The sequence below is a fragment of the Dendrobates tinctorius genome, unplaced genomic scaffold (assembly GCF_039654945.1).
Source record: "Dendrobates tinctorius isolate UK_male_01 unplaced genomic scaffold, ASM3965494v1 ptg000102l, whole genome shotgun sequence".
Taxonomy (NCBI): Eukaryota; Metazoa; Chordata; class Amphibia; order Anura; family Dendrobatidae; genus Dendrobates; species Dendrobates tinctorius.
This window is the reverse complement of record NW_027361770.1, coordinates 40,277,527-40,291,364: the sequence shown is the minus strand read 5'-3', so window position 1 is coordinate 40,291,364 and position 13,838 is coordinate 40,277,527. Positions and strand designations below refer to the sequence as shown.

General features: G+C 41.6%; 1 protein-coding gene across 1 annotated transcript in view; it reads left to right on the top strand.

Annotated features, from left to right (window-relative positions):
* The window catches only part of CTNNAL1 (catenin alpha like 1), a 288,515-nt gene that overhangs the window by 153,069 nt on the left and 121,608 nt on the right, over positions 1-13,838 (top strand). Inside the window, exon 3 of the mRNA XM_073587855.1 lies at positions 6,653-6,840. Coding sequence (XP_073443956.1) covers positions 6,653-6,840 — 188 coding nt within the window. The remainder of the gene's footprint in view (positions 1-6,652; positions 6,841-13,838) is intronic.

Below are 13,838 nucleotides of genomic sequence, written 5' to 3'. Positions count from 1 at the left end.
TTTGTGGCGTGCTTGCAGAAACGGCTTCTTTCGCATCACTCTCCCATACAGCTTCTCCTTGTGCAAAGTGCGCTGTATTGTTGACCGATGCACAGTGACACCATCTGCAGCAAGATGATGCTGCAGGTCTTTGGAGGTGGTCTGTGGATTGTCCTTGACTGTTCTCACCATTCTTCTTCTATGCCTTTCTGATATTTTTCTTGGCCTGGCACTTCTGGGCTTAACAAGAACTGTACCTGTGTTCTTCCATTTCCTTACTATGTTCCTCACAGTGGAAACTGACAGGTTATATCTCTGAGACAACTTTTTGTATCCTTCCCCTGAAAAGCTATGTTGAATAATCTTTGTTTTCAGATCATGTGAGAGTTGTTTTGAGGAGCCCATGATGCCACTCTTCGTTGGAGAATCAAATAGGAGAACTACTTGCAAGTGACCACCTTAAATACCTTTTCTCATGATTTGAAACACCTGGCTATGAAGTTCAAAGCTCAATGAGGTTACAAAACCAATTTAGCGCTTCAGGAAGTCAGTAAAAAGTAGTTAGGAGTGTTAGAATCAAGAAAATGATAAGGGTGCCAATACTTTTGCAACAGTTAAATTTTGTTTAAATGCAGATTGCACATTTTCTGTTAGTACAATAAACCTCATTTGAATCCAGAAATATAACTGAGTCCATCAGTTATTAGATATATGAAACTGAAATAGCTGTTGCAAAAACCAAAATTGTTATAAAGAAAAAAGGTTAAAATTTAATAGGGGTGCCCAAACTTTAACATATGACTGTATATTGCTTATATTTAAGTGAAAAATTTATTGTAGTACAATGTGAACATCAGACATTTAATCATTTTTATGATGCAATAATGAAGCTATTTAGATAGAACATAATATATATTTATTGGAATACAACTTTAGAACACAAACTGTAATAAATTGTAAATATTTAACACTGAAATATCGATTACATATATACATAGTATTTGTATGTGTATGTATATGTGTGTGTGTGTGTGTGTGTATATATATATATATATATATATATATATATATATATATATATATAATCACTATGTAATAAACTATGTAAGTGGCAAAAAAAACAGTTTTCAACAAAAACATACTAAATAACATTTGTGCAGTCTATGAATTTGTTCTAAGAAATAGAATTGCCTCCATCAGATCCTCCTTCATAGATAACCTCAAATCTGACCTAATAATTTTAAGGCAAGAGAACAACCTCTCTACTCTAACTTGGGTTGGAGGCAAAGCCGTAACCACATGGGCAACATCTCTAACAATTTGCGGGTATAAAGGAATTGCCTCATGCACAGTCAGTTTTGATGAACGGTTGAATTTTTCTTTTTCTTTGAGAGCAAGTGAAACATTTTGCTGAAATATGGTCAACCTGCTTGCTATAGGAGACGGAGTGAAATCTTTTTCCTTGCGGCAACGCTTTGCCTGCTCCATGTCATCCAAATACTTGTCAAAGTTAAACTCCTCATCTGATGAAGATGAAGATATTGCAGAAGTATCACTGTCAGGACCCAAGTCCTCTTGTGCTTAGCAGTCCTCCTGTAGGCCACTCATCCTAACTGCTACCTCAGTCAGAGCTTCTTTTCCTTTAGTAAGCTGTTGATCATCAAGCAGTATACGATGACATGGGTCCACATAAACAGCTGCCAGAAAAAAATTATTTTCCAATAGCTGTGTCTCTCTCAGTTTCATTGAAGCAGAAATGCCATCTGCGATTAAACCTCCTCTTTGGGACAGGCAAAAGAGCAAGTTTTTCCACTCCCTTGTGAAAATGCCAGGAGTTAAATTCTCAGCTTGTAATTTTTTAGTCACGGTAAATGGGTGTTAAGCAATTTCTTCAATTCAGCCACCTGTGTCCATTGACCTTCATTTAGGGTTACCTGAGGGTTCGCCATATCTATAAGAAACGGTTTTAGTTCAAGCAATCACTCAATCATTAAATAAGTGCTGCCCCACCGAGTGGCTTGATTGACAATTGCCCCTTTCCCAGCACGTCTCTTCAAGATGGAATCAATTTTAGGGGTTCTGGCGGCAATAACCAATTTCCTCACTTTTCCTATCAGATTTCCTGCATTTCCCTCTTGCAGACTATCTCTTATTGCCAGTTGCAGCGTGTGCACAACTTTCTCACTTTCTCCAGCTTGGGGCCCAGGAATCGGATCCTGTGCAGGGCAGGCACCCCTCCCCTCTTCTCTCTAGTGAAGACGGCAGAAGACAGGACAGAGGAGGGGAGATTGCCCCCTGCTGTCTGGAGCCGGTGCAGGACGGGAGCACTGCAGCATACAAGTGAGTTTTGATAGGTGCGTGCCCCTGCTTCTAGGGGGCGGGGGCAGCTGCCCCCCCGCCCCTCGCTGGTTACGGCCATGATTCACACACAGCGTTTTTGCGGATCCGTTTTTTTGCAGTAAAACACAGTGACTCTGGGCATCCCAGCAAAGTCATTGCGTTTCAGGATATGACATTCAGACACATCGTTTTGTGAGGATCCGTTTTTGGGCTGAATGAGCATGTCAGTTTGTGTGGCGTTTTTCTAATCTGCTTTTGCTATTGAAAACATTATCTATGAGCTCAAAAACCTTTCAGGTGATGCGGTTTTTTAGAAAGCTGATCTGCTTTTGCAGCTGAAAAACGTATCCTCAAAAAACGCAGCAAAAACGCTGTGTGTGAATGTAGCCTTAGATCAGGAATAGAACAGCCATTTATAGGACATTTCATAACTTTCCCAAACTCCTGTGAAAAAATATTCAGCACATTCTGCATTGAACTACTGTACCCAATTTATGATATATTTTAGGAGTCTGAGTCGGTCCATTTTATACCGACTCCACCAAAATGAGCACCGACTCCACGACTCCGACTCCACAGCCCTGGTTACTTCTGTAAAACAATAAAGAACATAGTGCACAAATGCATTGCTGACTCTGCTCCTCACTGGAGTGCTACACTGGCCAGGAGACCACTATTCTGCAGACATATGGGGACCTCAAGGATGGCCACACAAGGCTGTGTTAGTGCTTACCCATCCCTGCTTCCACACTACATACCACTCTTCTTCTCTATGACATAGAAAATACATATGAGCAGGCACCATAGACAAGCATGCCTGTGACCAGATTGTTGGGAGGCCATATACAATATCATCATGGGCCACAGATTGTGCACCTCTATAGTAATAGTCAGCTGACGTTTTTCTAATGTGTACACCCTTTTTTAGGCTGCTGCTACACCTAAACAGTCTTACTTCATTGGAAAGGCTGTTATATTGCTATCTGAGAAATAAAAATTCAGACAGATAAAAAGAGCCTAAGCATTGTATTTATAATAAAGTATAATATCTGCAAGTAATATAGTTGGGCAACAGGATGTCTATATGCAGACAATACTCCTAGTACACACAATAGCCTATTCATTAAAAGATATAGAGTCATAGGATATATGAATATTGCATTTGACTTATTACATCATAGTAAAGCATAATTAAAAGGTTAAAAACTACACAGAGGGTACAGAGAAAAGCGACGGACCATAGCAAGAGGATGGTTAGCATAGGATGTGCTGAATTTCCAGTTGTGTGCAAAAGTTTACTTACCCTGGCAGAATTTTTGCTTTCTTGGCCTTTTTTCAGAGAATATGAATAATAACACCAAAAGTTTTTCTCCACTCATGGTGAGTGGTTGGGTGAAGCCATTTATTATCATACTACTGTGTTTGCTCTTTTTAAATCATAATGACAACACAAAACATCCAAATGACCCTGATCAAAGGTCACATACCCTGGTGATTTCATGCACAGAAGTTGGTGCCGGTTCTGTTAGAATGCAAGGAGCAATTTCAAAGTTTTTAACACTGGGCTCATCTTTAGTGTCCTGTTTGGAAAGTCTTCATATGTACAGGTACATCCTGGTGATTTTGTAGGTGGTGTGATAATTAAGGTAGCCACCGATCTCCTGCAGCAGTGTCTTTACCACAATTTGTTCTGGTTGATGAATTGTCTAGATGCTATGGGCAATAGTGATTGTTAGATGGAGTTTTAGACTGTTATAGGAGTGAGCTCTCTTTCACCTCATTTCCATCCTCCGCTCCTGCAGGGTGCTGATGATGGCTATGGCAGCCAAAGGTCAAGTGCTGGCCTTGTGATATAATACATAAGTATTAGTCTGTGCTATTAGAAATGCATTTTTATGTAAAAACAAAAATAAGAAAATACTTCCATATGGATGCTGAAGATGACTTTGTCCCATTGTTTGGACTTCTGTAGTCCCTTTCAGTCTGCATGATAATGACATAGATGCAACTCATTCAGTTTCCTACAGGGACGTTGACCTTGACTAAAGGTGTGTAATGATAGGATGAATTAAACCCCTAAACTCTCAAATCTTTCCTAGCTATGAAGGAGCACAGGTAGCTGGATAAGAACGGTCATGAAAATGTTGAATGTTTGATAAAATATTTATGGTACAGATAGTTACTGTTTAATCCTAGCAATCAATAAATACAACATATAAAATAAAACTGGTATAATCAAAGTGCAGCAAATGTGAATATACGTATTGCCTTTTTTATGGCGTAAAGGCCTACACAAGGAAATGTGTGTACGCTCTGATGGTTCGGGGATGTCTAACTTGCAATATTTCACGTCGATGTGTGTGAGTTAAACAGAAGCATCTAATACACACAACTCTGCTGGAAGCTAATAGGCTGAAGCTTCCCAGGGAGAGATCCTTTCACTTTACTCTGCGGAAACAGGAAACTCAGTGTTATTACAAGAAAATAGCAGACATCATAGGAATATACAAGGAGAAATAGCCCTGCAAGAAATACACAAGCAAAATACAGTATCTTCACTTAAAATTGATAGTGTATAACTGAGATATTGCCACTGAAATGGGTCATTTTCTTTGTGAAATGTACTTTTTAAAAAAAAAAAATGATGCACATTCTTAGGTGTATTCCTATTACAGACCATTGTAGTCTATCCTTGGATGTGCCGTAAGCCTCTAAGAAAAAGGGGGATACTTTATCCCAACTCTGGTCTTATATGATGATCAGCAACCGTTTCGACACAGGGAATGAATGAGAAGAGATGTCCACTCATATAAATTACAGAAACAGCCTGTGGATGTAACAGACATAACTATGACTTAACAATTTAGTTGAAATAAATGGGGATATAACGCTAGTCACTACTTCTATCATACATGTTGTTAATTAGTGTAAGAGAATGCACAGACATTGGACTAACTTCGGTGGAACCCCTAATAGTCTAATGTGTATGTGGTCCCCGACAGATGATCTGGCATGTTCTACTTTAATTATGGGACTGATCATTTTGCTATCTAAGGGTATGTTCACCAGTTAAGTATTTGCTGCTTTTTGGGTGTTTTATTTCCATTCAAATTTGTCACAAAAACTGATTGATTTCCCAGTGCCAGCAAAGTGAATGAGACTTCTGAACTCTCATTCAGATGTTGCTTATTTTTGGCTTGCAGATTTTCATCTACAGCTTGTCAATTCTTACAGCGTTTTTGCAGCGTTTATCACATATTTTAATTAATGGGGAAAAAACACTGCAAAAACCACATATTTTATGCTGCGTTTTCACGGTCACCACTTCAGGATTTGCAGCATAAATGTCTCCAGCAAATATTTGACTTGTGCATATCCCCTAAGAGAACAGAAGCGTTCAGCAGGTTGATCGCTGCTGTGTATGGGAGAGACAGCCGACATAGCTGCTAACTAGTGATGAGCGAAAAGGTCTGATCTGTGCATGCTCAGGTGTTGTCTGAGTATCTTGGACGTGCTCAAATATTATAATATTTCCAGGAAGAAAGAAAGACCGCACTCCTGAAGCTGATGAAATATCGCTGGGTTTATTAATACATGCTGTACATGTCGGCTGGGGGAGTGATAAAGGAGGGGAGAAAACAGCTGACAACGGCCATTTCGCGCTACCAAAGCGCTTCAACGGGTCTTTATTTTTATATAGTGCTTTACAGTTTGCACACATTAGCATCGCTGTCCCCAATGGGGCTCACAATCTAAATTCCCTATCAGTATGTCTTTGAAGTGTGGGAGGAAACCGGAGAACCCGGAGGAAACCCACGCAGACACGGGGAGAACATATAAACTCCTTGCAGATGTTGTCCTTGGTGGAATTTGAACCCAGGACCCCAGCTCTGCAAGGCTGCAATGCTAAATATTATGTTCTATTCCCCACTGCTGCATGTCTTGTGGATGTTACACAGCTGCAACACATGGAGGGATTTTCTGTTTGTTCAGATAACACCTTATCTGAGCAAGTTTGCTAACACTACTGTTAACAAAATGATCGGCCATTCCATCATTCGGTTGACATCTGTCTACAGTGTATGGGGGTCTTTAATTAGAGCTATTATGAAAGTACCAATCACAAACCACACTATATTTAGAGAAGAAATGCGTCTAATAAATGGCACAATTACAAGGATTATTGCAGATGCCTTTATACAGTTATATGCAGGTATTTTTATTCTTCACAATGCATGTGATTTAACAAAAATTGTATTTGCTATCGTAAATTCATAAACATCTTCTCTTTTTTTTTTTTTTTCTTTCTCTTTTTCTTTTTTTTTTTTATTAGGGGAAACTATAGCTCAGTTGACAGATATGAACGTTGGGGAACATCATGACCCTGATGAGCAAGTAACCATTTTCACAGATAAGACTGGCGTGGTAAAAGCGGCTAGACTTCTGCTTTCTTCAGTTACGAAGGTGCTGGTGTTGGCAGACAGGATCGTCGTTAAACAAATTATCACTTCCCGAAACAAGGTACTTAAGTTTCTTTTAATGGGCACAATCCATTTGCAGAAGAAAGATGTGTTTGTGCAGCGTTATCGATGACATCAGATTACATTTTTACTGTGTCAACAAGCAATCATGCAATTATCTTTCAGATTAGTGACCTGGCTTCCATGTTAGGTTTTTTTAAATTATAATGTTTCATTATGAGGAATATTAGAGCAATATCAGAGCAAAATTTAAAGTCATTACCCCGGTGTATAGAGTAAAATGTATACTTTTATAATGCTACATTCTGAAATAAGTTATTCACCTTTACACTTGGCACTTAATGTGAAGGGTACAATCAGAAACCACCCATTATTTGGAAAGTGGCCTCAAATGGTGAATGTCCTAGAAGTGTCATGCCTATCATAGCTTTATAACATGATTATTAAACTGGTTGTATAAAACAAAAACGTGCTGCTTCTGTTACTGTCCAATATCCACTTTGGATATCTGAAAATAGAGCATTGGTAAAAGATGAGGAAATCTGGCATTACGTTCTTTATTATACAGTCTTGGCAGAAAGTGTTGGCAACCTTAAAATTGTTCTAGAAAATTAAGTATTTCTCCCAGAAAATTATTGCAATTACACATTTTGTTATACACGTTTATTTCCTTTGTGTGTGTATTGTAACAACATAAAAAACATGGGAACAAAGCTAAATTAGGCATAATTTCACACAAAAACTCCAAAATGTGTTTGACAAAATTATTGCCACCTTTCAAAAATTGTGAGTAAACAACTTGGTTTCAAGCATGTGATGCTCATTCAAACTCCCCTGTGGCAAGTAACAGGTGTGGGCAATATGAAAATCACACCTGAAACAAGATAAAAATAGGAGAAAATTACTCAATCTTTGTATTGTGTGTCTGTGTGTGCCACATGGAGAAGAGAGAGAGAAGAAAAAAACTGTCTGAGGACTCAAGAACCAAAATTGTTGAACAATATGAACAACCTCAAGGTTGCGAGTCCATCCTCAGAGATCTTGATGTTCGTTTTTCCACGGTGTGCAACATAATCAAGAAGTTTACAACTAGGGATGAGCGAGCACTAAATTACTTGGTTGCTCGTTACTCGAACCGATCAATTCCTAATGCTTAGATGCTTTTTTTGAGTAATGAGTATAATGGGAGTCAATGGGAAATCCAAGCATTTTTCTGGCACACCCTACAAGGAGGTCTGGAGGGCAGTAAAAATGCTGAAAAGGATAGAAAATATGCTGAATGGAAGAACAACATGGTGAAGACCCCATTAAACATGTCTGACTCCAAGATCGTTGCTGAGAACAATGGCGTCACACTTAGTGCACTTTAAAGACTGACAGTAAAATATTCAAAATCAAAGAGCAATTGAAGTTTACAGGAAAATATGTTGCCAGAACTGAAATTTCTTAAAAAAAAAAAAAAAAAAAAAAAAGGTATCTTAGTGCAATTTATGAAGGAAGTAACAACTGCAAAAAATTTAAAAAATTTGATGGAAGATGGACTCTGATACACCCTGTATTAGACATAAAGGAGGACCTCATGCACATTCTGTTCAAATTGTCTTGTAGTTGTACTCCATGACTAATAAAGTGCAAAGGCTGCTGAAAATTAGAAGCGGGGTCATCCATACACCTTTGAAGGCACCGACTGTAGTATCTCATTCAAATATTGTGAACAAAGTGTAGTTGTGGTACTGCCACATTCATAAAAGGTTTGCACTAAGTGCAAAGCCTGCCAAAAATTACAAGCAGGGTCATCATACACCTATGAAGGCACCAATTGGAATACTTCATTAAAAATATTAAAGCGTAGTTGTGGAACTTTTACACTCATAAAAGGCTTCCCATACAGTGCAAAACCAGGAAAAAAATTGTAAGGAAGGGTCATCCAGTCATCTATAGACTCTTGAAGGAAACAACTGGCAGGCCTCATTCAAATATTTTGAAATTGTAGTTGATTTACTACTACATTCGTAAAGGCTTTGTACAAAGTGCAAAGCCAGGAAAAAATTACAAGGAGAGTCATCAATAGACCCTTGACGGAAACAACTGGTGGGCCTCATTCAAATACTGAATATTAAAAACACTTTATGTGCTGCTGTCATCTGGTGGTGTGGAAAAGTCAGTGCTAATCCAGGCTTTGTTCATTTTTATAAGAGTAAGCCTGTCAGCATTATTTGTTGACAGCCGAAATCGCCTGTCTGTTATGACCACCCCCCCACACACACCCATAGCGGCCCTAAAAACCCATCCAGACAAGACGCTAGTGGTAGGGCAGCACAACACCTCTAAGGCATAGAGGGACAGCTCATGTCTGGTGTCCTGCTTTGATACCCAATAGTTGAAGGTTGCAGAGGATTTGGGGAATACATTGGTTTGGTCAGCCAGGTATTGCTTGACAATCTGTAAGAAATCTTCCGTCCTTGTCAAAAATACCTAGTCATTCGGGCCCGGATGTTGGGAGGGTGTCATGAAATTGGACCAGGCCAAGATGTTTCACAGTGTAAGCCTGTCTGTTATGAATGAGTTACCGTAGGAGGCAAAAACAGAAATACAAGCTAAGTCCAGAAAACCAGAGAAGTTGGCAACTATCAGATTGCAGACCCCTGAACCTATCAACACAACTAGCAGTAGCCGTGGGGGGTTCCTACGATGCCCTAAACCCCTCGATCACAGCCGGAGAATTAAATAGGCCTAAAGAAAGAAAGGGGAAATCTAAACTGCCCCAGAGCAGACCCCAAAGCAATAGGCAGCCCCCAACATATGACGGTGAAGCAAGATGAAAACACTAACACAGACAGAAAGATAGACTGAGCAAAGACGGGGCCCAAAACTACCTAGATAGGAAAGGACAGGAAGGCTGCTGTCTGCAATCTGCCAAAACCCTATCAAAGACATAAGCCAACAAGCTGATATGAAAAAGGCCCTGAAGCAGCTAGGCTTCAAAAACTAAATCAGCACTCAGGTATTTTCAGAAGACAGAGCTAAAGGAATTCAGCACACCCCAGCAGGGAATGGCAGAAATCCAGAAAAACAAAGCAAAACAAAGTCAAAGCACCAATGCAAAAGGCCGAGCAGCAAACTTAGCTTTAGAGGAGCAGGAATTCAGACTGGTCTCCAAGGATCCCACAGAGAAATCACCCGCAGGGCAGAAGGGCGTCGGCAGCCTTATATCCAGTCAGTAACTCCACTCAGCCAGTCATCATCATCAGCCTCAGGTGCTTGATAATCATGCTCACTACCTTTCTTTACCAGAAGAGGGAGTTCCTCGGGCCTCAGTAATGAAAGGGAAAATGAACTCACAACACCTGTCTCTGCTGTACTTAGTGTGTTTCTCCCTCACTTCTTCTTGGTTGGGCAAGGAAGCTTGCCCCCTGCCATTAGCGTTGTCTGATGGGAATTATTTCAATGTATTTCCACAATGGCCTTCATTTTAGTTGACCTCTCTGCCTCAGGAAGGAGCGATACAAGGTTCTTCTTGTACCATTTGTTTATCAGGATAAATAACAAGTACTGTTCTTTTGGCTAAGATAAATGTAATGTGAGGGTCACAGTAAGGGCAGCTGTACATAAAGAGGGCCATATGTGCCAAGCTCCCTACAGCTAACACTTCCCTGTCTCCACCATGACCACTACTCTCCATCTCTTCCTCTTCCTCCATCTCTTCCTCTTCCTCCATCTCTTCCTCTTCCTCCATCTCTTCCTCTTCCTCCATCTCTTCCTCTTCCTCCATCTCTTCCTCTTCCTCCATCTCTTCCTCTTCCTCCATCTCTTCCTCTTCCTCCATCTCTTCCTCTTCCTCTTCCTCCATCTCTTCCTCTTCCTCTTCCTCCATCTCTTCCTCTTCCTCTCCCTCCATCGCTTCCTCCATCTCTTCCTCCTCCTCCATCTCTTCCCCTCTTCATCAACATTCCCCTCCTCAGCCCATCCAACTAGGAGAGACTGGACGAAGCTTGTGTGGATACTAGGCACTGTTGCACTAGCAACCAGCACCTGTTCCTCTTCCTCCACCTCCTCATTGTTACCACATCTACTCTGAGCAGATGAGATAAGGCTGGCCTGAATAGTATCCCTCTGTCTCATGTCTTCCTCCATCTTAACCTGGTACGCATGCAAAGCTTCAGCTTTAATTGTGAGCAGCGACTGTTTAAGTAGGCACCAAAGCGCGATGGTTGTGTTGATTATGAAGTAATCGATGCTCACCGTCTTTGTGCAGTCCTCAAAGTGTTGGAGAACCACACAAATGTCAGACATCCATACCCACTCTTCAGCTGTTATGTGCAGAGGCTGCCCAGAATCCCGACAGTCGTGTTGGAGCTGGTATTCGACAACTGGCCTCTGCTGCTCACAAAGCCTTGCCAGCATGTGCAGTGTGGATGTCCAGCGCGTGGTAACGTAGCACACCAGTTGGTGAGCTGGCACCTGAGTACACTGCTGCAGCACTGCCAAAGTGGCAGCAGCTATATAGCCTTATTTTGACCAGAAGCTCTGGCAAATCTGGGTAGATTTTCAGAAACCACTGAACCACCAAGATTAGCATGTGGGCCAAGTATGGTACAGGTGTGAGCTTTTGCCAAGCTTCACAGCCGCCACCAGATTACTGCCGTTATCACATACTGTACATTACCATGCCTGGTTGGATGTTCAGCGGTGAGAGCCACTGATCTGTCTGGTCTGTTATTCCTTTCAATAGCTCTGTAGCAGAGTGCCATTTGTCTTTTAGACAAATTAGCTTCAGGAGAGCCCGTTGCCGCTTTGTTGAGGCGGTGATGCATAGCTTCCAGGTACCGGCTTATGTGGACGACGTGCTCTGAGATTGGGGAGGAGCCAGGAGTGGGTGCAGGAACTGGTGTAGGAAGTGGAGGAAACCCTGATAGAAGAAGGGACAGGAATCCTTGGCGTCAGTCGCACATGTGCCGTGCTGGGGTGGGACTCGGCCCCAGCCTTCACAATGTTCACCCAGTATGCCGTCAAGGAAGTGTAGAGTTCCAGGCGACAAGCACTTGACCACGTGTCAGTCGTTAAGTCTACAATTTCAGTAATTGCGTTGGTAAGGGCACGGGTGATGTTCCTGGACTCATGCTGGCACAACGCAAGGGCGCCACACTGGAAGAAATAGTGGCGGCTGGAAATCGAGTACCGACGGACAGCTGCTGCTATGCGTTGATGGAAGTCTTCCGTTCCAATACCTGGGGTTGGGACAGCTGAACGCTGTGCTGTTAAAAGTTTTTGGAAGTGTCTCAGAATGTGCAGGGCGGGAGGCAGTTTCATGGATTGGGAAGCACCTATCACAGGGGAAGAGGCAATGGTGTCACCCGCTGGCACCAATTGTGGACCGAGGCATTCAGCCCTCCGATTGGGGTGCTTATATGACATGTTGCTGATCATGCTGGTGTTGGTTAGGCTTTTAGTGATCAGGCCCCTGCTGATCTTAACATGGCACACGCTGCAAATGACCATTTTTTTTCTCAGAACTCTTTTAAAAAAAAAAAAAAAAAAAGTCCCAGACTCCTAACTAACACGTAACTCTCTGACGAAGAAATTCACGAGTGTCTGTGTTGTACTGAACAGTTGCCCACCTTCTCCTTCTGTTCACACCAATGACACTCCCTTCCTGTTTCGGTGCTGCAGATCTCTCCCATTCAGCACTGCTGGCCGCACTATGTATGCCAGTTTCACAGGTCGGGTTGTTGAATTAGTCATCCTCCACCTTGTCTTCCACCGCCGCACCCTGGTCCTCCTGACTTGATGGTTTAACATCATCTTGACTTGTCGGCAACTGTGTCTCATCATCATCTGCCTCCTTAGACATAATTTGCCATTCCCCACCGTAATCTTCTTTTGACTGTGGTTGCTCTTAAGTTTGGTGCATCACTACATAGCATCTCCTCCTGTCCCTCTTGGAACATGCAGGGTGAGAGACCACAATCAATAAATTATGTTTTAAAGAGCTCCTCTAAGTTTCCTTGTGTGTGATCCCTGGTTTCCTGGGACTCAACATGGTGGGGGGAGGAGGATCAGAGTGAGGATTAAGTGATCCAGACTGTTGACTGGTGAGACCGGACCGTGTGGAATACTAGGTGGTGCTGGGAAGCAAGCTGGAAGCGTTATTTGCTATCCAGCCGACCACTTCTTTGTACTGGTGTGGCTTGAGAAATGTTCCTCCCTGCAAAGTGGGACAGGAAGCTATGTGTTGTGTATGGGTGTGTTTCTTGTGCTTCAGCAACAGGCATAGTTCCACCTGCCCCACATCTGTGTGCACTATCATTGGCACTTCCATGTCTCTTACTGCACACATTACCCATTTTCTAATGGCTTCGTCTCTGGAAACCAAGTTTCCTTTATTCATTGAAACTACATTTTTTTAATGAACCCAAAAACGTGGTCAACTGTAGCAGGTGAAGCAAACAAGTTGCTGATCGGTAGTCATTTAGTACTGCCGCTCATTTCTTGTAAACTAAACTTAATTCTGGCCAAACCCTGATAAGGCGCAAGTCATGTATATTCTTGGATTGTTCTAATAAAAGTCTTCATATGGCTTACAGCAGATCTACTTTCATCTGTAATTTAATTTACTATAACCCAGTTTACGGCAGCCTAAAGCCACTTGCTGTTTCATTGAGAGCTGAACGCAGGGATACCCCTTCTAATACACGGACATTACCCAGCTGGACTATTGATTGCAGCTGTTGGATATGTGAGGGGGATCACAGAAACCTTGTTCCTGCAGATTGGATAATACTTTATTACAGGATTCTATTGATTCAGAAGCTGCATTTATGCTTGTACTAGATTTCTAGTGACTCCAGAAAACATAGTTAAATTCTTTGCTATAATCTGTGAAGCTGTTAGAGGATTAATCACTACTTCAACATCAACCAGTGATCTTATGTTTTATGCAATGATCGATAGTTCTTAAAGGGAAGCTGTCATGTTAATGGTATTTGATCCGCAGGCAGGATGTTATAGATCAGGAGGAGCAGATCAGAGTGATTAAAC